Raw genomic sequence first — 22,949 nt, 5'->3', positions numbered from 1 at the left:
GCCACTCAATGAAGTGCTTCCTTTAAAAGCTTCCACCATCTGACAACTGCGCTGGTTCTCCAAACCCTCCCAGAGCACCCCAAGCCGGCTCCCTGAGCACCCTTTCCCCACACTGACTCCCTCGTTTCTTCTCACGGGTGTCCCCCACCCGATCCCACCCTTCCACCATCCACAGGCCCCTCCTGGCCCAGCCCCCAGCCCTCTCAGCTCAGGCCCAAACCCTCCAACCTCCAGATAACACCCCCTGGCTCCTCTAAAGCTCCGCCCCCGACCAAACCTCCAACCCCATTAACCCAGCTCCTCGAAAGTCGCCAACCCCGGGTGACACCTTCCACCCAGCCCCACACTCCTACGGCCCAGCCCGGGCCTCCTCCGCAAGCTCTTTAGCCCAACCTGGTCCTTACTAACGGCACCACCAGCCCAGCCGCCCCGACCCAACCTCCCTCCACCGAGCGCTGCCTCTCTCAACGGCTCCTCAGCAGCCCCCTGCCCGCCTCAGGGCCTCCTCGGGTCCCCGGGACGCCCCAGCTCCGACCCCCCTCAGGACCCCCTTCAGCCTCCCCATGACTCCCGTAGACCAGGCACCCGCACCCTCCGCAGCCCACCCGACCCAGACTCCCCGGCTCACCCGGGTTGGCGGCGGTAGCTGCCATGACCGGTGCGGGCGGGCAGGCAACCACCCCCCGCCTCCCTCCTCACCGCCACTGCCAAGATGGCGGCACAGGAAAACCCTCTGTGCTGTCGCGCAGCCTAACCTGCCCGCCGGGAGGGGCGGGGCGGAGACGAGGCACGGCGCTCCTATTGGTTCAGGCAAGGGGCGGGGGGGCGGAGCGAATGCTCCCGACGGCACAGCCAGCAGGGTAGGGTGAGGGCGGCCATGCCCCGCCCCTAACCACGGGAGGGGGCGGTTCTCTGAAGGGGGCGTGGCTACGGCGGGGGTGTGTGGGGAGGGATGCGCGCGTGGGGCGAGTTAAAGGGCGGGTGGGGTGACGTCACGTGCTGGACGTTTGGGGTGGTTTGGGGTTTTTTTTTTTTGTCGGAGGGCAAGAATCCTGCTGGGATTGGGATTGGGATGGAGGTTGTGGTGGGGATTGGAAGTGGGGATTCAGACTGGGCATGGAACTGGAACTGGGACTGGAACCCCAAAACTCAGCCTTTGCCAAAATAAATCACCAGAAAAACCACCCCACGTCTGCCTGGGGGCACTCACAGGGGTGGCAAAGCTTCGCCATAAAATAATCCTCTTTCTCACGGTGATCCTTTTTCCTGTTGGGGGGGCAGAAATAAAGAAACCCGAGGGAGGAGCGGGATTTCTGCGGTGTTTAAACTGTTTCGGGGCTTGTTGTGAGGCTGTTTTGCAAGAGCCACATGGGCGGCTCCGTTCAAAGCCCAAAGTGTCACAGTTTCAAAGAGTTTTCCCCAGTTTAGTCGGAAATGAGCCAAGGACCAGCTCTAAATTATCTCGCAGGGTGGGGAGGACCTGGCTCCTGCTGCATTTTGGCGAAAAATCCTTCTCAATGCTCCCCAGTTCACCCCATGCCCCTGCCGGGCCCTGCAAGACCCATGAAGGGACCCTGGAGCCTTTACCCACCGGGCAAAGGGGGTGCTGGAAATAGTGGGTGAGAATTTAATCCGCCAGATTGTTTCTCCCCGTTACTGGGAGCGTCTGAAAGGTGACGCCACCGCATTCCTGCAGTATTCATGAAGTCCTGGTGACGGCAGGCACGGGGACAGCAAGGGAGCCAGGGACAGCAGGGCAGGGAGAGGGGCACAGCGTCCGTTTGTCCGTCTGTCCACAGGGAGGTAAGGAGCTGCCCCAGTTGGCACACATGGGACAGGGCGAGACCTGGGGCTTCCCGCAATCTCTGGGTGCTGCAGGACTTGGTCCTGTTGATTTATGTGCTGTCCTTGGTGTAGTTAGGGCTGTGGTCATTTGCTCCTGGAGCATATGTTAGCTTTATAAACACATTGAAAAAAAAAATATATATAGGCATACGCCTATATACACACAGCTCGGTCCACGTGGCTCTCCTGGCGCCACTCAACAAGCCTCCACTTCTCCTCCAACCTTGTACAAATCTAATTACCCGTCTGCTGCCACAAATATCTCTCTTCAGCAACGAGAAAACCCGCTTTTCCACCCGTTTGCTTACCAGCGGTTTTTCCTCCTGTCCTGCTTCTAACCCCAGCCAGCGTTCGTTTTGCTGGGGGTCAGCCAAGCCATGGTGCACTCATTGCACCTAACACAGCAGGGAGTCTGGGGTCCTGTGGAAAAAAAAAAACAACTTAATAGGGGTATTTTAACCTGCTTTTTCCTGGGAAAGGAGGCGGCTAGGCAGGGAAGGGAAGCTGGATGGGGTGGCAGGGTGAGGCAGTGAAGATCCCTGTGGGGAGGGCACCTGGGACAAGGATGGGAAGACACTGCCTGTCCCCCGCGCCACAACCAACAGCCACGACAAGGAGCGGAGGGGTTTCAAGGCCACGATTTCCCCATTTTGGCTGCTTTTGACAGCCCCCTAGTACTTCCCCTGACCTGCGAACCGCTCAGCCCCTGTGAATCCCACCCGTCTCCGCCCCACAGGCATGCCAGTGGCAGCCGGGTGCTCGAGGCCACACACCTGAGGGCTGCCTGCATGGAGAACGCCATGGTGCCGCCGGCAGTCGACGTGGACAAGGGCTTTGCCATGGCCTTTGTGGTGCTCATGTGCCTCTTCCTCCTGGCCATGATGGTGCGGTGCGCCAAGCTCATCGTGGATCCTTACAGCGCCATCCCTACCTCCACCTGGGAAGAGGAGCAGATCAACTGAGGACCCTCCACACCCCCAGGGACCACAGCTCCCCTGCATACCCCACAGCCCTCCCTCACCACAGGGTGCTCCAGGGCTGCGCAGGGACCTCCAACAACCCCCGGTCCCCCAGCACCCCCAGCACCGCAGGGCCCCCAGCTCCCCCAGAACCACCTAGCACCCCAGGTCCCTCCAGCACTGTGGAGGACCCAGGACGCCTAGAGCTCCCCATCACCCCCCAAAGCCCCCCAGGACCCTCAGAGCTCTCCATCACCCCCAGCACCTCAGCCCCGTCCCCCCCCCGGGACCCTCAGAGCTCCCTATTTGCCCCCCAGCACCCCAGGGCTCCCCCCCAGGACCCTCAGAGCTCTCCATCACCCCACAGGACCCACAGAGCTCCCCATTGCCCCCCAGGGCTCCCCCCAGCACCTTCAGAGCTCTCCAGCACCCCAGGCCCCCCCCCCAGAACCCTCAGAGCTCTCCATTGCGGCCCAGGGCCCCCCTCAGCACCCTCAGAGCTCTCCATCACCCCCATCACCCCCGGGCCCCTCCAGCACCCTCAGAGCTCTCCATTGCCCCCAGCACCTCAGGCCCCCCCTGGACCCTCGGAGCTCCCCATCTCACCCCCAGGGCTCTCCCCAGCACCCTCAGAGCTCACCAGCACCCCCAGCACCCCAGGACCCTCAGAGCTCTCCATCGCTCCCCAGTGCCCCCCCGGACCCTCAGAGCTCCCTATCACCCCCCAGCACCCCAGAGTCCCCCAGGGCCCACCCAGGCCCCATCACCTCAGAGCCACCAGTTCCTCCAGGGCCCACTCATCCTCCCCGAGCACCCCATCACCTCTGGGCCCCCAGCACCCCTCGGGCCTACTCGGCCCCTCAGGCTCTACCTGGCCCCCCCAGGTCCCCCCCCGGCCCTCCTATAGGTGGCAGCACTGCGCCTTTCCCGGGGGCTGCCCCTTTAAGGGCTCCCGGCTCCACCCACCCGCCCTCCGCGCACGCGCCTCGACCAGCCCCGCGGAGTGGCGGTAGCGGCCCGCCCCTCGCGCATGCGCGGTGCCGCGCATGCGCCGACGTGCCGGCTGGTAGGGGAGAATCGGGTTCCTCGAGGGGGTGGAGGCTGCTGATACCGGAAGTAACGTTTGGCAGCTTCCGGTTTGGAGCACACACACGCAGCCCCCCCCCCCCCCTTTTCTCCTCCTTCTCCCCAAGAACCGGGGTCGCGGCGAGCCCCGGGCCTCGGTGAGTGCGGCCTGCCCGAGGGGGGCTGTGGGGGAGGGGAACTGGACTGGGGGGGACTGGGAGTTGGGGGGGGGGACAGCGGGGATGAGGGGGGCTGTGGGGCGGGGGGGAGTGGGGGGGCTGTGAGGGGACGTGGGGGGTAAAGAGGGGTCTGTGGGGCAGGGGATCGTGGGGTGGGAGGTGTTGGGGGACTGCGTGGCGGTTTTGGGGTGAGGAGGGCGATGTGGGGCAGAAGGACGCGGGCAGGGAGGTGTGGGGGGGGGGGGGGGAACACTGAGGTGAGGAGGGGGCTGTGGGGCAGGAGGAATTGGGGTGAGGACTTTGTGGGGGGGACGGTTGGGGTGAGAAGAGAGCGTGAGGAGGTCCCCACGCGTAAGGTGTGGGGTTTGTTTTGAGGTGCAGGCGGCGGGGCTGTGGGGCAGGGACTTCTATAGGCCGAGGGGTTGATGGAAACTTGCAAATATAAGGGAGCTATAGGGTGTAAGAGAGAGCGTAAGAGCATTAAGAGTGGGGGACTGGAGAGGTTTGGGGTTGCAGGGGGGCTGTGGTGGCACTGGGGTGGGGTGCTGACAGTGGCTGTTTGGGTGATAGGGGTGCATTTGGCAGGGGGCAGGCGGTCACTGGAGTGGGAGTGCAGCTGGGAGGTGTGGGTGGGCTGTGGGTTCTCTTTGCATCTGTAGAGCTGGAGGAAAGTGTGTGGCGTTGTGGCCAGGGGTGGCCTGGGTGCAGCTAGGAGAGAAATGTGGGCAGGGGGAGCTGAATGGGGCTGGAGCAGGGTGACGGGAGAGAGGAGGGGAGTGTGGGACCAGGGCTGGTAGAGGAGCAGGAGGTGAGGAGGGAGCTGGAGACGAGGGTGTGCTTAGTACAGACAGGGAGACTGAAGGGAGAGGTGAGAGCGGGGAGCACTGTGGGAAGGAGGAAGGTGTCTGTGAGTGGTGCTGACAGGGGACAGACTTCAAAGTCATGGAGACTGGATGCATTATCGCCACGCCCAGCTCAAAGGGAGATGCAGGGTCTGCAGGCCTGGATAGAGGAAACAGCTGGGGCCATCCTTGGGGCTGGGTGTTATAACGTTCCTTAAGCACCACAGGCAGGGGAGGACAGGAGCTCTTCTGGGCTGCTGCCTGAAGGTGAAGTTGTGGGACAGATTGGGAGAGGCATTGGCATGGTTATCCTCCCAGGCAAGGCAGAGGGTTGGGAACTGCTCTGCAGATTTTGCGGAGGAAATGGCACTGAGGTGGTGAAGCGTAAGGCTCCGGTGTTCAGTGGGTTTGGAGAGTCTGTGTAGAGATCGGAGGAGATGTCAGGAATCCCTGGTTGTCCTGGAATCAGTTTGCTTGCACTTTGGTTATTTTTGGCTCCTTGTGATGTTATCTTAACAACATATATAATGTTTTTTTCCTGACTAGCTTTCAAAAAACTGAGCTTACGTTTCTTGCAAGCACTGTGCCTCAGGGGATGGGCTACAGCAATAGGGTTTCACCGGCCTTTTCTCACCTCTTTGTGGTGTCAGGTGCAGCAGAAATGGATTCCCAGGAGATCAAAGAGCTGCAGCAAGAAGTGATGGAGGAGCTGGGAATCTCCATGGAGGAGCTCCAGGATATCATCGACAAAGAGCTGGAGAAGTTTGAGTGCGTGAAGCAGAGGAAGCAGCAGCTGGAGGAGCTGGAAAAGTGCGTGAAACAGAAGGAAGAAGAGGTGGCTCGCGTTGACCGGCTCTTTGATGACGCTTCAAGGTGGGTGCACTTGGAATCACAGCCAGGTGTCAGAGTTGGGCCTCAGAGCAGAGGAGGGGGAGATCATTTAATGAGTGCTGCCCATTTCCCTTCAGTGTAGACTGATGCTGTGATTCTGCATCGGTTCATTTGTGTGTGGTTATTGAGGGATAATTAAAATTACTCCCCTGTGGCTTTAAATCCTTCATGTGAATACTCTTCCCTCACCTCATCATGGTTGTATTTAATTACTGGCTCCCCAGCGGTCACTTCCTATTTCTTTTCTGCAGTATTGTGGGATGTACAGCTGGGATCACCTTGTCTTTTCCTGTTTCTGCCCTTCTCCTTTTTTTCCCCAGAGCTATTGATAAATGCGAGATGTTGGTGAAGGATCTGTACTCCAAGCTGGGCCTCCAGTACCGTGAGAGCAGTTCTGAGGACGAGGACTTGGCTGCCAAGCCCATGGAAGTGATTGAGATCCCGGATGAGGACGACGATGATGTCATGAGTATCGATTTGGGCTGGAAGCACAGTTCAGTATCTCATTGCACCACATGGTACTGAGGGGAGGGATGGAGATCTGAGCATGTCCTGGAGGAGCATGGGAATGAGAGGGATCAGAATAAGGATATTGTAAAGTTGGCCATAAGCCACTCTGGTCCGTAAGTGGGAGAGGATCAGGTAGGAAATGCCGTTAGCTCGTGAGGAACATCGCCGCTTGCATGGTCTGCCAGGGCCCCTAACTATTGTGTGGTTCCTGGAGTCCCAAAGTGGGACTTCTCCATTTTGCCACCTGCCTGACTGTTGTCCCCATCAAATGGTGCCCCTGCAGGGAAGCTGCCTATGCAGCGTGTTGTGCATCTAGAAAGGGTGGCTTAGTAAAAGCCTTGCTTGAGTGGATTTCTTGACACGGACAGAGGAGGCTTTTGAATGGATGCTCTTCTCTGTTCCCTCTTCTTTCGGTGACTTAACTAGGATGGGTTTTTTCCTCCCCAAGATGTTTTAAACCACTTTTTTTCTCTTTAATCACAGGCGATAGTAGTCCCAGAATTGCAAAGGATCAGACTCTGGTGAGTTGGAAAACACCTGACTATAGTGTACTTGTGAAGCAGGGTTTTACTGAAACACTTAGGACAGCATTGTATTTGGCGCAAAAAAGAAACGGTTCTTCATATTTTCTTTCTGTTTCCTTCCCTTCAGCTGCGGGAGGCCATGGCTGCAATGAGAAAGTCTGCCCAGGATGTTCAGAAATTTATGGATGCCGTGAACAAGAAAACAAATGCCCAGGATGCACAAAAAGGTCAGATTATGAGAGCTTCCTGGGGGTGACTGATGTGGGCCGGCACCCATGTGTGCCCTTACCTTGGTCCTGTCTGCATCTTACACCCGGTGGTTTTCTTTCTGAAAAAGAAAATAACTATTCTGTTTCCCTGCTGGAAACACCCGTTAGGGTATATTGACTCCAAATTCCTATTTTTCTTAAGCCCTTTCCAAAAGCAGATACAAGTGGTGCAGTTTCCATACCATGAAAACTTTTTAATGTTGTTTAAACCTCACTCGCTGATTACTCCATCCAGTAAAACTGAGGCGCTTAAGCTGACTGAGGAAAAGGAAAGCAAGAACGCCTCCTGTCTCAGGTCCGACACATTCTTCCAATTGCGTACATAGGAGAGGGAGCCTTTGGGCAATTTCTAACTTACCTTTTATTGTTGTTCCTTGGGTAGATGCACAAACTCCTCAGGAAGCTCCTGGTACCGTGCAGCCCGTTGGCCCTGCAGCAGCTGGGAGTGATCTCAGCAATGACGGTGATCTGAACGTTGGCATGAGGATCCTGGGCAAGAAAAGAACCAAAACATGGCACAAAGGAACTCTAATTGCAATCCAGACCGTCGGTATGTCCCGTGCTTGATGCTGTGACTCAGTGCTTGTGGCTTTCACTGAGCTTTGGGTGGGTAATGTTGATCAGGCTTAGAGCAGGTCCCTTTCCATGTCAGAGCACCTAGTGTCACCTGGAAAGAGTTGTGAAAGCAACACATCTCCACTATAATATTTCACCTTCCAAATTAATTTCTGAAAGGCTTTCAATTAAGTTCTGAACTTGGATCAGAATGGTATAGGGTATTGGACTTCTTGTATGAAATCACCTGGCTTGATTTATCTTGCCGTGTTGAAATGTCTTTCAGGTGCTGGAAAGAAGTACAAAGTGAAATTTGATAATAAAGGGAAGAGTTTGCTTTCTGGCAATCACATCGCTTATGACTATCACCCCTCGCCTGAGAAACACTATGTTGGCAGCAGGGTTGTGGCAAAATACAAAGATGGAAATCAGGTTTGGCTGTATGCTGGCATTGTGGCTGAAACCCCAAACGTGAAGAATAAAGACAGGTATTAATTCTCTATAGTCATGTACCCCTCTCTCTCTTTTTTTCCCTTCTTGTTTGTTTGTTTTGTTTTTAGGAAAAAAAGAAAAGAAAAAAGGTATATTGGTGTATTTGGTATTGTGGGACCTAAATTCTTTTTTGCCCTTTCCAGGGACATAGCTCTGAATGTTTCTTCAGTCTTTCTTATCTCTGAAAGCTCTGGGTGGAGCTTCCATTCTATTACTCATGTCCCTGAGTCAGAAATTATATCTGGTAATTCCTTCAAATTATCACACAAATGTAAGTCTGCACTGCTCAAGGCATAAAACATAGTGTTAGGAAATATGACCCCTAGAAGCATTTAGGGCTAGCAGTGTTGCCAAAGCACTTAAGGAGAAGAAACAGCAGGCCTAAAGCAGCCTTTTCAGTCACATATAAATAAGGGGCAGGGCTGCTTCGATGTTGTGGTTTTGGCTTGTGATCTTTCTGGGAAGATTCATAAAGGGTATAATCACCCTGTTTGTTTCGAATGTGGATCTGCCGTAAATGCCTAATTGCATCAAGTTCTATCTGATACACGTTTAGTAACTGAAAATGAACTGCATTTATTACTCGTATTGCAAATTTACTCCTCCTGGCTAGGCTGGCTGTAATGCTGATCTCTCATAATGCAACCTTTATACGGCTCCATATCCTGAAGTTGTTATTCAGAGGCACGCAGTGCTAAGCAGGTGCCATATCCAGCCTTGTGGGTATCCCCTTCTGAGCTCCCAGCCCCTGCAGGCACTGGGACTCTCTCCTGTCTGCAGGTGGAGCCCTGGAGGTGTCCCACAGCTCCCTCCCTGTGCTGCTGTTCGAGTCACGGTGTGCAGCCTCTGCTGCTGCTTTGTCCCAAAGGTTCCAAAAAGATCTTTTCTAGCAGAGATTAGGAGCAATTAAAAACTGTCTTTTCTCTTCCCTTACCTCCTGTGGCTGAGGCACAGAGGGAATCTGGAGCTGAGGGAAGAGGGCCTGGCTGTGCTATGCTGCTGGGAAGCCTTTGGGCAGCCTCTCTTGTCTTTGGGAGCACAGGGATAGCTCGGGGCTGGGGGAGAGCTGTTCTGAAAGAACCAAGGGAAGTGGCGGTACTGCAAAGCTCATAATCTCCTGGCAGAAGCGATTGCTTCATTTTGTCTTCATCCACTGTATGATTTGAGGGCCTTTGGGACTGGCAGGAGAAACAGGAGGGGTGCTCCACTTCCATTATATGATGTGGAGCTGCATTTTATTCAGCTGTATTTCTAATTCCAACTTCCAACACTGCTGTTCCCCAGGTTCCTGATCTTCTTTGATGATGGCTATGCTTCGTATGTCAAGGAGTGGGAGCTGTACCCGATCTGCAGGCCACGTGAGTGATCTCTGCCCCTCCTGCATCCTGATGCTGAAATTGTATGGAGAGCCTTTGGGTATATGACAGAGCCTGGCTCAAAAGACAGGGGACAGACTGCGTGTCCTCTCCAGTGCTGTGCCTGTAGACATTTGCATATGAAGCTGGAGGAAGTAGTGGTTTATTACTGGCAGAGTGAGTGTGCTGTGACTTCTTGCACTCTGGGTGCATTAACATGGCTGGATGCCCTACCACCAAAAATCCGGCCACTCGGCATTGCTGCTTTATTGTTCTTAGGTAAAAATCCATCTGGGATCTCTTTAAAAAAGAATTAAAGATTCTCTTTGTAAGAGTCTTTCCTCCTCTTCCCCTTCTCCCATCCATCCTTTTCTGAACAGTGAAAAAGACCTGGGAAGACATAGAGGATGTTTCCTGTCGTGATTTCATTGAGGAGTACATCACGGCCTACCCCAACCGTCCCATGGTGCTGCTGAAGAATGGCCAACTGATCAAAACAGAGTGGGAAGGGACCTGGTGGAAATCCAGAGTGGAAGAAGTGGATGGCAGTCTGGTCAAAATCCTTTTCCTGGTAGGGCAATTTCCTTTCTCCCATTAGAGAAGGAAGATGGGCTTAAATTTGAGTTGGAGATGGGGAGGGCTGACTCTGTTGGGCTGATCAAGTCCAGTTTCCTTGCTAATGTCAGACAGGGTCCTGGAGCAAGCAGGTATTTTGCTTAGTAGGTAGACTGCCAGTTTCTACTGCACACTGATGTGATGGTGAGACTCTTCCACTTGCATGACAAAAGCTTCAAAAGCCTTTTAAAGCATTTCACGTGTGAAACTTTAAAGTGGTAGGTGAATAAGAAGCAAAATCCTTCACCTGCATCATCATTCTTTCCTGGTCCCTTTCTTGATGTAAACACCTAGCCATGTCTACTGTCCAAATACAAGTGCTGGTTTGAGAAGCAGGAGAGAAACTGAGCAGAAGCTGCGATATTGGGCTTGCTCATATTCTACAAATTGCAGAAAGGGAGCAGACATACTATCTGTGCCCGCTTGGCTGCCTTCCTGTCTAGATAACTGCATGGCCACTGGGGCTGCGGAAGACATTGTGCGCTTGCAAATTTAACCTCCCTGTCTTAGAGCAGATTCGGTTTGTGCTGAGGAGTTAGCTTGTCCCCTGAGGGAGTCTGGTTTCTCCAACAGTGCCTCGTTAGTCAGTTGTTGGGCTAAGAATAGAACTGTGTTTGAGGTTTGAGGTCTTGGTATTGGACCTCTTTCTAGATTCGGTTTGTATTCAGTGTTCCCCCAGATATGATGAATTACTGCCTTTGTCCTCTCTTGGCTGCATGGTCTTTCAAGAGCCTTCAGGTCAGTGCTTTGCCTCCTTTCCATTTGATTCTGCTCGCCGTAAAAGCACACTGCTGTCTCCCAGGCTTGTATGGTACCCCTGGAAGTTCTTGCCATAGGTGCTGTGAGTGTTGCCTTCTCCTTGCTGCAGGATGACAAACGTTGTGAGTGGATTTACCGAGGTTCCACACGCCTTGAGCCCATGTTCAGCATGAAAACTTCCACAGCCTCCACCCAAGAAAAGAAGCAAAGTGGACAAGCAAGGACTCGTCCCAATGTCGGTATGTGGCATCTTTTTGTTTTAATTTGTATCCTGGAATTTGAATGAACGCATTGTGGGTTGGCGGGGGCGGGTGGGTTGTTTTGGGTTTTGGTGGGTTTTTTTTAGCAGAACTCCTGGAGATTTAAGATTTACAGTAGGCTTTTTCTCCTGGCATAAAGATGCCACAAAACCAGACTGCAGTTGTGTGAAGCGGCCAGAATCTGTTTGGGGTGACTGGCTGTGACTCAGAGCTCAGCCGGTGACCCAGTGTTAACTGCAAATCCTCTGTTCTGGTTGCCTTCAATGGCTAAATCAATATTTTGTGGCTAGTGCAAGAAACTTTGGCTGATGGTGGAGGCTTTTCCTGTTGATACTTTGCTTTTTCCCCTTCCCCACTAGGTGCTGTCAGGAGCAAAGGGCCTGTAGTACAATATACGCAAGATTTAACGGGAGCTGGTACCCAGTACAAACCTTTAGAGCAAATGCAGGCAGCCTCGCTGGCTGCACAGTCCGTTTCTCCACAGCCTGCTGAGATGGAGTAAGTACTTGAGTCCGTTCTCTGCTTCCACCACTACCTCCTTTGCGTTTCATCTCCAGCGCTCAGCTCTTTCAGGCACCACCCTTTCTGTGTAGAGGAATCCTCAGGTGCAGGTTTCCTCCATGACTAGGCTTGTTTCCTGGTTACACAAATCAGTTTTAGTCATGCTTCTGGGGGAAACTATAGATAAAGGCTGCTGGATGAGTAATTGGGGGCGGGAGAGCTGACAGCCCAGCACCCCCTGAGCCAAATGCCATGTTCTTACTCAGGGCTAAAGCTTTGCACTTGATTTATTTCCAAGTTAGAACGTTTGCTCCTTCTCTTCTGAAAATCTGAATTGCTCCCTCGTGTCACGATCCAGGCACTGGCCCCCGGCTGCCTTGTATTCCTCCACTTGGACTGACCTGCTCGCAGACCTCAATGACTTACGAGGCACTGAGAACTCAGGATCAGTGGTTGGTCTCGGTGGTCACGGACCAAGCCTGGTAAAGCTAAGCCACGACCAAGTTGCACACATGCCTCCTGCCACCAGGGGCCCAAGCGGGACGTTTTCGGAGGTGCGGGCTAGTGCTGAAGGAGGCCTGGATGAAGGAGGAACTCGGCCTTGCAATGATGGGAGCATGTTGGAGAACACCAGGGTACCTGGGCATGTGCTCAGGGACTTTAATAACTCTCTAGGGGAGAGAGCTGCTGCCACGGTTCAGTTTTGTCATCACTGTGGATTTCCCATCCGAATTTATGGACGCCTGGCCCCCTGCCAGCATGTCTTCTGCTGTGACTGTGCCTTGTCACATGGGCAAACGGGAGAAAGGAGATGTCCCAGCTGTAAGGAACCTGTGCAGCAAGTAAATCTTTATTCACCGGATGCTCTCTAAGTGTAGCAGTGTCTAAGAAGCCCTGCCTGCCCCCAGCCTCCGGTCTCAGAGGGGGTTCCTCTCCAAGTACCAGTGCAATATGACCCATTGTGCCCCTGGATGCGGGTGCTGACTTGGAAATGCTCCTCCTGTGCCATTCTGACCAAGACTTGAGAACTGAAGCCATAATAGCCTTGTTCCTTATCTCTTACATACCCAAGAAGAGAGGCCGATGCTGAAGGAGGTCTGCTCCAGCGTGAGAAATGCAACACTGGCTCCTCTGCCGTCAGTCTAGGGCCCCACTTGTGAACAGAGGAAGAGCTGGGCTGTTGCCCTAACACTAGGGCACCCTGAGCTGTCGAGGCTGTAGGAAGGATGTGCAATGACACGGCATGAAGACAATAAAGTTGAACTGCAGCAATCAGCCAGCCTGCAGTCTCGCTGGCTGCTGAATCTCTCCTTTTCCATTTAACAGTCCCCACAGAGGCTTTGACTTTATAGGATCTTGTTTTCAGGTCTAATGCAAGCAGACACTACAGCCATTTCCCTGCCTTGCTGTTAAATAGTGAACTGCTTAAAGACAACTGTCTTTTAACATTGACTGAAGGCAGTGTACTATATCCATGTCCTTGCTGTTCCAAGGAATATTGTTGGGTTAAAAACACATTGGTTTTAGCTTATTAAAACTGGGAGAATGGTTTCTTCACTCTGGTGTTTTGTTTACTCTGAGGAAGGCCCAGTATTCTTCCCTCTCTAGTCTCACTTTCAAGTTCCAGGTGCCAGGGAGCTGCTGTTGGCCATTTCTGACTGTTTAAAGCCTGCTGATGGAAGCTTTTTTCTCTTGCTCTTGAATTTTGAAGTGTGTGTTAACACCTTGCTTTTAAGGTGGATGTTTGCAGAAACAGTTGCCCCCTCCTCCTGTCACTGTCTCCTCCCTTTCTGCCCTGATAACATAAGTTACGTTCTTCCACTTGCGGGAAAACCAGTGGCTGGTTTGGGGTATTCTTCTGTTTAATCAGTATAAATAGATTGAAAACCTCCATTATTGTTTTCTCAGAATGTGAGGGCAGAGTCTTCCAGGTGCCTCCCACCTTCCCAGTGTTGTGCATTGGGCTGCAGAGGTGTTTGGGAGCCCCTCACAGCCCTTTTGTCAGTGATGTTATTACATTCCCTTGTACAATCTTATCTTGTTACTTGCTATGGACAAGAGAGTCCTCTGTACTTCTTGTTCCTCCCACTGCTCAGTACTGTTGCACTGATTGAGCCTCTGTAAACTCTTGTTTCTGCTGTTGCAGAGGTTTCTTCATGTACTGGTTTGTCCGGCTTCCTGAAGTGAAGGCCTTGGACATCGTCATTACACTCCCTCTCACTCCCATGCCTCGCTTCCAAATAGCAGTATGTCAGGAGTTACTTTTAAATGTAGCTGAGTTCTGGCATTTGGTTGGGGTTGTTGCGGGATCGCTGTAGCACAAGAAGTCAGAAATGAGCTGATTTTCACACTCGTTAGGAAAAAATCTGCTTGGCTTCTCTTGGATGGGGCACTGTTGCTGACTTCTGTGGGGGAATGTTATTTTGACTGCCCCTGTCTGTCTAAATCCTACCAGTTGTGTGAGCATATGCATCTTGCAAATTGCCTCCTTTCTTCCCTTGTGCAGATGCTCTGACAGTCAGCTGGCCCAGTCAAGAAAGCAAGTGGCCAAGAAAAGCACTTCCTTCCGTCCTGGCTCCGTAGGCTCTGGGCAGTCATCACCTTCTTCACCTGTCCTAAGTGATACACCTCCGGCGGGAAGGACTGGTGCATCCCAGCAGCATCGGTAAGCAAAGCTTGTTCACACTTACAACAAATGCAGCGATATCCCTGCATCCTTGTGAGAGTTTGGGATGCTGGTACAGATTTGGGGCTTGTTTGGTTTAGTGCAGGTCTATTTTGTTATGGACTGACACCTTTATTTGCCAGCTTGTCAAGTCCTGAGCATTTGTCTTCCTCTTACATTGTTCTCCCTCCCAGACAACTGTTTGTTGCATTTTGTTGGCGGCTTTTGCTTGGAGGGTCTCTTATCAGTTCTGACCAGAACTTACCCCAGTGGGACCCTGGCCAAAGCCTCTGATCCTGCTTGTTTTTAGAGGACTTCTGTTACTACAAGCTTTCCAGGGTTGGGGGAAGCTGCTATTAACATAAATCTGCAGGTGGCTTTTCCATAGTGGTTGCTTTGTGGCAATCGATGCACAGCACAGAAGCCGTTGATCCCAGTTCTGAGACCACAACCAGCTTGCACTTCTTTTTGCTTCCCTAGTTCTGATTTGGGGTTTTTTTTGTGTTCTCTGCTGCTGGTAACACTCCCTTTGGGGCCTGCCCAGGCTTGCTCCCCAGGGATGTTGGGGTTTGTGTCTAATTGGACTAAGCAGCAAAGCCAACAGGGTGTCCCAGTGTGTAACTAGCAGCTGCTTTGATAGGAATTAAGGGCCTAAAATCCCTTTGCAGTTTGAGGAGAAAGCACCACTCTTCCTTAAGCCACAGTTGCTCAGTGTATCCCTTTTCCTGTAATAGGCTCTCCAGTGGCCAGGCAGGCAGTGGCACAGCACAGGCCTTCCATGGCATGATGGACCGCGTGCCCAACGAGCCCTCTTACCGAGCCCCGCTGGAGAAACTCTTCTACCTGCCGCACGTCTGCAGCTACACCTGCCTGTCCCGCGTCCGTCCCATCCGCAGCGATCAGTACCGCAGCAAGAACCCCCTGCTCATCCCACTGCTCTACGACTTCCGACGAATGACAGCCCGCCGACGGGTTAACCGTAAGATGGGCTTCCACGTCCTCTACAAGACGCCCTGTGGGCTGTGCCTGAGAACCATGCAGGAGATCGAACGCTACCTTTTTGAGACGGACTGCGACTTTCTGTTCCTGGAGATGTTTTGCCTGGACCCGTATGTGCTGGTGGATCGCAAGTTCCAGCCCTACAAACCCTACTACTACATCGCAGACATTACCAAGGGCAGGGAGGACGTGCCGCTGTCCTGTGTCAACGAGATCGATAACACCCCGCCTCCGCAGGTGGCCTACAGCAAAGAACGCATCCCTGGCAAAGGGGTTTACATCAACACCAGCTGGGAGTTCCTCGTGGGCTGCGATTGCAAAGACGGCTGCAGAGACAAGTAGGTGACCCCTTGTGTGTTGCTGAGCCTGGAGGGTGGGGGATGGCACACTGCCTGCCCTGATAACAGCCCAAGGTGGATCTGCTCTGGACTATAAGCCCACGCAGCTCTGGTCGGTTGCAGGTTTGACTCCACGTCAAGCCCTGTGTGCCCATCTCTGCATATACGCATGCAGAAAATTGTGCTTTCTTTTCCTTTCTGCAAAACCGGTGTGTAAAACTAACTTCTGGGGCATGGGTGGGTTTTTCTGTGTGTCTCTCTAGATCGAAATGTGCCTGTCACCAGCTGACAGTCCAAGCGACTGGCTGCACCCCAGGCGGGCAGATCAACCCCAATTCAGGATACCAGCACAAAAGGCTGGAAGAATGCCTCCCGACAGGGTAAGTAAAGATGCGTCTTCTCCTTCCCTTACAAATACCAGCCCCAGAAACTTGGCCTCTGATGCTATCAGAGAGGCAGTATTTCCCAGAGCTAAGTGCAGATACTGAAAACCTGCCTCTGTTCTTGATCCATCTGCTAATGTGTGGCCCGGGATCTCTGTGCATTACCGTAATACCTGGCAACTACGCTCTCCCTACTCTGCTGAGCTTTAAGTTGCTGCTGCAAGTCCCTTTGCATCATTACTGGTATAATACCAAGTCTTGGGATATTGCTTTATCAAGGAAGATGTCACTGTTCTTTCTTTCAGAGTTTACGAGTGTAACAAGAGGTGCAAGTGCAACATTAACATGTGCACCAACCGCTTGGTCCAACACGGGCTCCAAGTCCGCCTGCAGTTATTCAAGACGCAGAACAAAGGCTGGGGCATTCGCTGCCTCGATGATATTGCTAAAGGCTCTTTTGTCTGCATTTACGCAGGTAGGATCTCACCCTGCTGAACAAGCAGGTAGAAGCCTCTTAGTTTTGAAACAGGTGCTGTGAATGAAAAGCCTCTGTTGAGCCAGTGCTCTTCCCAGTGGTCACATATACTCAGATATGAATCTGCTTTGTTTTGGTTAAGGGTGGGGGGAATAAGTATTTGAAAAGATTTGGTTGTGTCAAGCTTGTGTCAGGCCTGAGATCTAGGCTTTGTTTATTGCAAAATGCAAAACCCAGCAGAATGGGTGTGAAGCTCTTCCTGTGCTTGTTAAAGGGACAGGAAAGTGAAGACTTAGATGGTAAACTTGCAGCACTTTGATTTCCTGATTGATGCCCCTCCCTTGCTCAACTCTGAAACAAGATGCAGCAGAAACCTGTGTCTGCAGTGCCAGTGTCCAGAGAAGTGCTCGGATCCCCAAACCTGTTTCTGCACACTGAGGGTGAATCAACACGTACCTGCTTCCTGTTTACATCAAACCAGTCGCTGGGGCATCGGCACAAACCAATAAAATGCAGAAGTTGCGCAGTATGGTTGCGTTAATTCTGAAATGAAACTAACCATGGGCATTGCCTGAGTTCTGGTGCCCTGGTTTCTTGCCCTTAATATTGCCTCTGCGCTACACCCTCACCTCGAGCCCTTCAGAGGAAAAGCAGTCACCCTATTTGAATTGCTGTTGAAAGATTTCCTTGCTGGAAGCCTAGATGTTAGCAAGGGCCCGCTTTAGATCAGCCACCTGCTTCAGATTTTCATTAGCTGGAGTATCAGGGTAATACCTTGTCCTTTCCCAGCCCAGCTTTGGAATAAGTTGGTGTCAGTCCTGTTTGCTCCTCAAGGAGCCTTTGGGGAGGATAAAATTTATGGGATAGGAATGTCATCACGGAAAACTCACACTTAGTTTTCTATTCCCCCCGCCCAGGGAAAATCCTCACGGATGACTTTGCCGACAAAGAGGGGTTAGAGATGGGTGACGAGTATTTTGCAAACCTGGATCACATTGAGAGCGTGGAGAACTTCAAGGAGGGCTATGAGAGCGACGCAAAATGCTCTTCTGACAGCAGCGGGGTGGACCTCAAGGACGAAGAGGAGGAAAACACAGGCACTGAGGAGCAGGAGGAGTCCAACGAGGACAGCTCTGACGACAACTTCTGCAAGGACGAGGACTTCAGCACCAGCTCAGTATGGCGCAGCTATGCCACGCGACGGCAGACCCGGGGCCAGAAGGAGAATGGGCTGTCAGAGACAGCCTCCAAGGACTCAGGGCTCACCCGGCAAATCAGCCACGATGAGACGGCGGTGGCTGCCTCCTGTAAGCTGCCGGTGTCAGAGGAGACCTCCAAGAACAAAGTGGCCTCATGGCTGAGCTCCAACAGCATGTCTGACAGCTTCCAGGACAATGACAGTGCCTCCTCCTTCAAGATGAGCGAAAGTGGCGAAGCCAAGGCCAGCAAAACGGAGCTCCCGTGTGAGAGAGAGAAAGCCTGTGCTGCTGCCCTGGGTGACCTAGATGGAGAGTCAAAGGCACTGAAGAAAGATGTAAGGGAGGGCTGTGGGACTGGCAGATGAGTATTGCCCCCTGCCCTGGGGGCGTGGATGAGGAAACGGAGACACAGAGATGTTCCTCAGCCGTGCTCTTGCTCGAATGGCTTTTCTACCCATACAACATGACTAGGTGGACCGTGGTGCTGTTTGGTGTCCCATTGCCCTGCTTACTTGGCCTTTGCCCACTGTGGCAGGGTAAGGAGGTGCCTTTCTCCTTCCCGAGGGAAGTTGTGGCACAAGAGGCTACAAAGAAGTTGCTCAGCATGAGCTGAGCTAAAATCCCACCTGCCCTGGGTGCTATGTGCCTGTGCAGCCCTGAGAGAGGGAGCCACCGCCTGCCAGGGTACCTGCAGTGGTGTGGAGAGGGCTCAGAGAGGGCTGGGGACAGCAGGGAGATGGAGGTCGTCTCTGTCCACCCCCTGCTCTGGAGAGGGGACTCGGAGACCCACTGTGTGGGATGTGGAGGGTGGGAGACCTGTGGTCATTACTTGGCCCTTCTGGAGCACCCCCTGGACTGGGTGTCACACTGAGTGGTAGGGACACCTGGCTTCTCACTCCCGGGGTGGTGTTTGGGGAGCGTTTTCACAGAAGCGCTGAAAGTGCTCCAAAAGGGAGAGATTTTAATCTCCTGTACTTTTCCCCTCCGCAGGAACCTGAAGATCCAACCAAAATTCCTGGGTAAGGTTCTTTAAATTGTATTTTCCTGCTTTTTATTTCCAAATATCATTCTGAATGAATTGCTACAACTCTAGGGCTACCCCTCAACTCTATTAATGCCGCTGCCAGAGTAAACTGAGAGGTTGTGAGGGTTTGGGCTGTGCCCCAATGGCAAATTAAATGCTTGGAGTTGATGGCAGTCTTGTCCAGCTCTCAGCTTTCCTCTGTCTCTGCCTGGCCTGCAGACAATCTCCCTGGAGATGGAAGCATGACCCGCTCTCATCCTTACCCCACAGGCTAAGCGACTTGGGAAGGATGTATGGCTACAACCCGAGCCCTCCCAAACTGGAAGGGATCCGCAGGCCGACGAGCAAGACCGCCCTGCTGCAGAGCAGACGGCATTCTCTCGCCCCACAGCCCCCCACAGATGTAAGCGGCGATCCTTTGGGCTTCAGACATGGGCTGGGAGGGGTGGGCCTGGCTCTGCCTCAACTCCAAACTGGTTTGATGAAGACCTTGAACCTTACTTTGGGTTGTTTCTATGCCACTTTCATTCCCAGTTGAGCACCAGCACAGGGCTTGTGGTTCGTAGTTTTGATTTCCTGGGGGAGCAGTCGATTTCCTTCAGACAGTGGGGGTCTTTCATGGTTATGAAAGCCCAAAAAAAAAGAGGACAGTATGGGGTTTGGGCCATGTGTTATAATGGGATGTAGCACCTTGGTTCACATACCAGCACACTAGGCACCCCTTGCTCAGCAGAGCCGGGTCTAGGAAGCTATCCTGGGGGACGGTCTTTCGTTTTTGGGATCTTCTCCCTTCCTTGTGAAACCCAGAGCACCTAATGGTGCAGGCTCATGAGTCTCTGGCAATGTGGGTGCTGCAGGACTAACCAGCCCCCTGAAACCCCACTGCTATTTCAGACATTGGCCTGCGAGATGGGGTTTCTGTCCAGTTCCAGCTCTGATCAGTGTCCACATGTGTGATTCACTTCAAAAGGGCTTCCTGGGGGACAGAGGTCCTCTGCTAGAAGAGAGCAAAATACTACTGGGGAAAAAGGGACCCCTGAACGTCGCTTGGAGAGCGATGAAGCAATGCTCTCCCCTGACCCAAGCTGCACTCAGGAGCTGTTAATGCCTTTCTGCAGGATGTGCTGACCCTGTCGAGCAGCACGGACAGCGAGGGGGAGAACGGGCAGCCGGTGGTGGGGCAGGCCCAGGGCACCACCAATGACAGTGATGACATCCAGACCATTTCCTCGGGCTCCGAGGAGGAGGAAGGGGATGACAAGAAAAACCCCTCATCTGGGTCAGGTAAGGACAGCTGGGGGAGGAACAAGGGCTGAAGGTGGAAAGTACAGAAGTACAGCAAGAAATTTTGGCCAGAAACCACCAAGAAGGGCTGATGAGGACATAGCAGCTGTGAACATGGTGCATCCTGCTCCAAGCACCTCTGAGCTTTGCCTAAGGACCAAGGTCTGAAGCTTCCCCAAGTGCTGTTTGAGACATAACTGCAAAACCCAGTCCTCAAGTACTAGAGATTTGGGGGTATCTAAAAAAAAAACAACTGTGAGGCTTATTATGGTGGGTCTCCAGGCTTCGCTGGGTCGAGCGGAGAGCTGGAAGATTCCCAGGAGCCATCCCAGGGTGGTATTTTAGACCTGAGCTGCGTCCCTAAGGGGTTTATTACCCCTGTGTGAAAGAAGAGAGCATCGTGGGGCAGCAGCACTACTGTGGGGTTCCTCTCCTGGAAGATGCAGAGAGAGAACGCAGCAGTGTTTGCTCCTCTCTTGTGACAGGTCCTGTGAAGAGGCAGGTGGCAGTGAAATCCACCCGAGGCTTTGCCCTGAAATCCACTCACGGGATTGCCATCAAATCAACCAACATGGCAGCAGCCGACAAGGGCGAGAGCGCACCCATCCGCAGAACCACCCGCCAGTTCTACGACGGAGAGGAGTCCTGTTATATCATCGATGCCAAGCTGGAAGGGAACCTGGGCCGATACCTCAACGTGAGTCACTGCCCTTGGCAGGGGATGAAAGGGGAATGGCCCTTGGCAGCTGAGAAGAAAAGGACATATTTGGGGTGACCTGTCCTTTCAGTGGGCCTGTTCCTCCCCAAGACTAGATAAATACAGTAAAAAAAGGGGGAAAAGAGCAGGACGGGGAGGATGATCCACTCCCACCGAGTGAAATAGGGCAGCTGCTCTGGCCCCGTGACATGTGGTAAGCAGGATGATGGCTAAGTCAGTCCTTCCAGTGACCGTTACCTTTGTGAGCGTGGATCTTATGACTCATCCCTGGTTGTGCAGGCAGGGGAGGGAGTGTGTCCTGTTTCAGCAGGCTTACACTGGATGCAGCGGACAAATCAGGAATGGTGCTTGTTCATAAAGGCTTGTGTTTATTGCTGGCTGGTTTGCATCCCTCCCCATGCAGGAACTTGCTTACTGTGTTTGTCTCCGCTCCCCTTACAGCACAGCTGCATTCCTAACCTCTTTGTGCAGAACGTTTTTGTGGACACGCACGATCTCCGCTTCCCCTGGGTCGCCTTCTTCGCCAGCAAGTGAGTCCTGGTGCACTTGGGGAAGGGCTGCCGGTTCACAGGGCTTGGTTGGACCCAGCTCCTTGGTCCGGGGCTGCACAACTGGTGCGGGCTGGGCATTTCCTACTCTTGGTAACCTCAGTCCCCGGTTTCACACCAGCCTGAGCGGGGAGAAGCTTGAAGATGAGTTGGGTGAGGACCTCTCTTCTGTGCTGGAGATTCTGGTGCAATTTGCACCAGTTTTAGACCTTTCCAAAGGGGAGAGCTAAGCAGGGAGCAGCCGGCTGCCCAGCTTGTTCGAGTCGCAAACCTTGCAGGCACTGTGGGGCGGTGGTGAATCCTTGCCACATGCCTCTTGGGCACCATGAGTGTGGTGTCTCCTCTGTGAAGCCCCTCGGGAGTGATTCATCAGGGAACTTTGTCCCTTTGCTCGCTGTGGAGCCACAGGCAGCTGCGCTGGCTGCTCCACCCTTGCCCCAGGGGAAGCTGGACTGTGCTGCCCTGTCCAGAGAGGTCATAAGTAAGCGTTGCTCTCTGCAGGCAGGAGGGCCAGCTTATCCTCCTTTTCACAATGGCCTCTTCTCCCAGCCCGTGCTTTCTTTTTTACTTCCCAGGAGGATACGAGCTGGCACAGAGCTGACATGGGATTACAACTACGAAGTGGGCAGCGTGGAAGGCAAACAGCTGCTGTGCTGCTGTGGGGCTGTCGAGTGCCGAGGGCGGCTGCTGTGAGCCCACCCACCTGATGCTCCTACCGGCTCCCTCTTGACCACAGGCTTGGTGCTGATTTTCCCTTTTTGAGGGTAAAGTTTCTTCCCAAGAGGTGGTTGTTTAATAGTAACCGTTACGAAGCTGAGCACAGTGGCTTCGAGTTCTCCTGGTCACTTGAAAATTACAGCGGCAGATGGACACAGAACAGAAACGTAACCTGGCACATGTGTGACGGCTGCGGGGGGGGGGGTGATGCCCAAACCTGATGCTGTGAGCTTTACTTCTCTCCCTCAGCACCGCCAGAAAGGCCGTTACCTGCCTGAGCCCTTGACAAGCAGCTGTTCCTGCTCTCTTCCAGCTCTCCACCAAATTTAAGACACAAAGCCCTGGGCATTGCTGCCGGTTTTCCAGCAGGAAACACTTCACCAAGACTCCAGGGAAGTGCTTCACAGTTGGGACTGAGCCATTGATGTCCATGCAGCCTTGGGATAGGACTGGGAGGGAGCAAGGGTGGTGGAGATAAATCCAGATTGGTCTACTCATACTGGGCTTATAGCAGTGACATAAATTTAAGTGGGGAAAAAAAAAAACAGTCTTCAACTGTGATATGTTGTAAAGAATCTTTTCATTGTTAAAAAGCAATAAAGTATGTTTTTCTATTAAAAAAAAAAATGCTCTGAACTTCAGACACAGCAAAAACCCCTGAAAGAGCAGGATTTAACCACTTCTTTCATCCTTGTTTCCACAGGGCTTGCAGGAAAACTGCCAGAGGCAGATGGGCCCAGGCAGGTTAAGATGTGCAGTGGCACAGGGAGGGTAACAAGGTCCCACAGGCATTTTCACCTTTCCTTCCTTCTAGCAAAACAAATACTCACGAAATCCTCCACTTGTTAAAACTAAAGAGAAGCTGGTTGAACTTCCCTTGCTAGGTAGACAGATTTGATGGCAGTTGCCTTCTCCCACCCTCCTAGGATCTAACCGCAGGCTCAAAATACAGAGTTTGGCTTAAAATATGGGACTGAA

The 22,949-nt window shown here is 52.9% G+C and overlaps 3 protein-coding genes across 15 annotated transcripts in view; 2 read left to right on the top strand and 1 right to left on the bottom strand.

Annotated features, from left to right (window-relative positions):
- The window catches only part of ARNT (aryl hydrocarbon receptor nuclear translocator), a 28,677-nt gene extending 26,412 nt beyond the window's left edge, over window positions 1-2,265 (bottom strand). For 9 of the 10 annotated variants that reach the window (XM_030024494.2, XM_030024495.2, XM_041126227.1 and 6 more), the window contains exon 1: window positions 629-759. In XM_030024494.2, coding sequence (XP_029880354.1) covers window positions 629-653 — 25 coding nt within the window. In that variant the 5' untranslated portion in view covers window positions 654-759. Of the gene's footprint in view, window positions 1-628; window positions 760-2,153 lie in introns of those variants that run through there. The other variant, XM_030024496.2, reaches the window with a different exon arrangement.
- On the top strand, window positions 1,451-3,375 carry CTXND2 (cortexin domain containing 2). 2 transcript variants are annotated; one of them, XR_005933231.1, is made up of 2 exons: window positions 1,451-1,619; window positions 1,697-1,798. XR_005933231.1 is itself a non-coding variant. In XM_030024570.2 (2 exons), exons 1-2 carry the CDS (start codon window positions 1,537-1,539, stop codon window positions 2,805-2,807), a joined length of 309 nt encoding a protein of 102 aa, XP_029880430.1. In that variant the 5' UTR covers window positions 1,451-1,536; the 3' UTR covers window positions 2,808-3,375. The 2 variants fall into 2 exon arrangements, 1 of the variants encoding a protein (XP_029880430.1); XM_030024570.2 differs by lacking the exon at window positions 1,697-1,798 and adding an exon at window positions 2,582-3,375.
- A 403-nt stretch (window positions 3,376-3,778) lies between these two features.
- On the top strand, window positions 3,779-22,564 carry SETDB1 (SET domain bifurcated histone lysine methyltransferase 1). 3 transcript variants are annotated; one of them, XM_041126226.1, is made up of 22 exons: window positions 3,932-4,027; window positions 5,541-5,763; window positions 6,102-6,274; window positions 6,775-6,812; window positions 6,943-7,042; window positions 7,467-7,634; window positions 7,926-8,127; window positions 9,416-9,489; window positions 9,867-10,057; window positions 10,904-11,099; window positions 11,480-11,618; window positions 14,128-14,286; window positions 15,021-15,623; window positions 15,887-16,003; window positions 16,312-16,481; window positions 17,399-18,015; window positions 18,671-18,699; window positions 18,975-19,107; window positions 19,823-19,988; window positions 20,474-20,685; window positions 21,148-21,236; window positions 21,830-22,564. In XM_041126226.1, the coding sequence occupies exons 2-22, from the start codon at window positions 5,552-5,554 to the stop codon at window positions 21,945-21,947; spliced, it is 3,906 nt and encodes a 1,301-aa protein (XP_040982160.1). In that variant the 5' UTR covers window positions 3,932-4,027; window positions 5,541-5,551; the 3' UTR covers window positions 21,948-22,564. The 3 variants fall into 3 exon arrangements, 2 of the variants coding, with proteins under 2 accessions (XP_040982160.1, XP_029880335.1); XM_030024475.2 differs by having other exon boundaries at window positions 3,933-4,027; window positions 10,970-11,099; XR_005933229.1 differs by lacking the exons at window positions 15,021-15,623; window positions 15,887-16,003; window positions 16,312-16,481; ... (5 more) ...; window positions 21,148-21,236; window positions 21,830-22,564 and adding an exon at window positions 11,980-13,867 and having other exon boundaries at window positions 3,779-4,027; window positions 14,128-14,217.
- Window positions 22,565-22,949: the final 385 nt, after the last annotated feature.

This window comes from Aquila chrysaetos, chromosome 9, assembly GCF_900496995.4.
Source record: "Aquila chrysaetos chrysaetos chromosome 9, bAquChr1.4, whole genome shotgun sequence".
NCBI classification, from domain to species: Eukaryota; Metazoa; Chordata; class Aves; order Accipitriformes; family Accipitridae; genus Aquila; species Aquila chrysaetos.
The sequence above is the reverse complement of the archived record's forward strand: the minus strand, read 5'-3'. Positions and strand labels throughout refer to the sequence as shown.

Bases quoted from the DNA above. Each gene is read 5' to 3' on its own strand.
- CTXND2 (XM_030024570.2), top strand. From the start codon at position 1,537: ATGCCCCTGCCGGGCCCTGCAAGACCCATGAAGGGACCCTGGAGCCTT. The intron at 1,620-2,581 runs GTGAGAATTTAA...TCCGCCCCACAG, and splicing joins GGGGGTGCTGGAAATAGTGG to GCATGCCAGTGGCAGCCGGG.
- SETDB1 (XM_041126226.1), top strand. From the start codon at position 5,552: ATGGATTCCCAGGAGATCAAAGAGCTGCAGCAAGAAGTGATGGAGGAG. The intron at 6,275-6,774 runs GTTCAGTATCTC...CTTTAATCACAG, and splicing joins CGATTTGGGCTGGAAGCACA to GCGATAGTAGTCCCAGAATT. The intron at 16,482-17,398 runs GTAGGATCTCAC...CCCCCCGCCCAG, and splicing joins TTTTGTCTGCATTTACGCAG to GGAAAATCCTCACGGATGAC.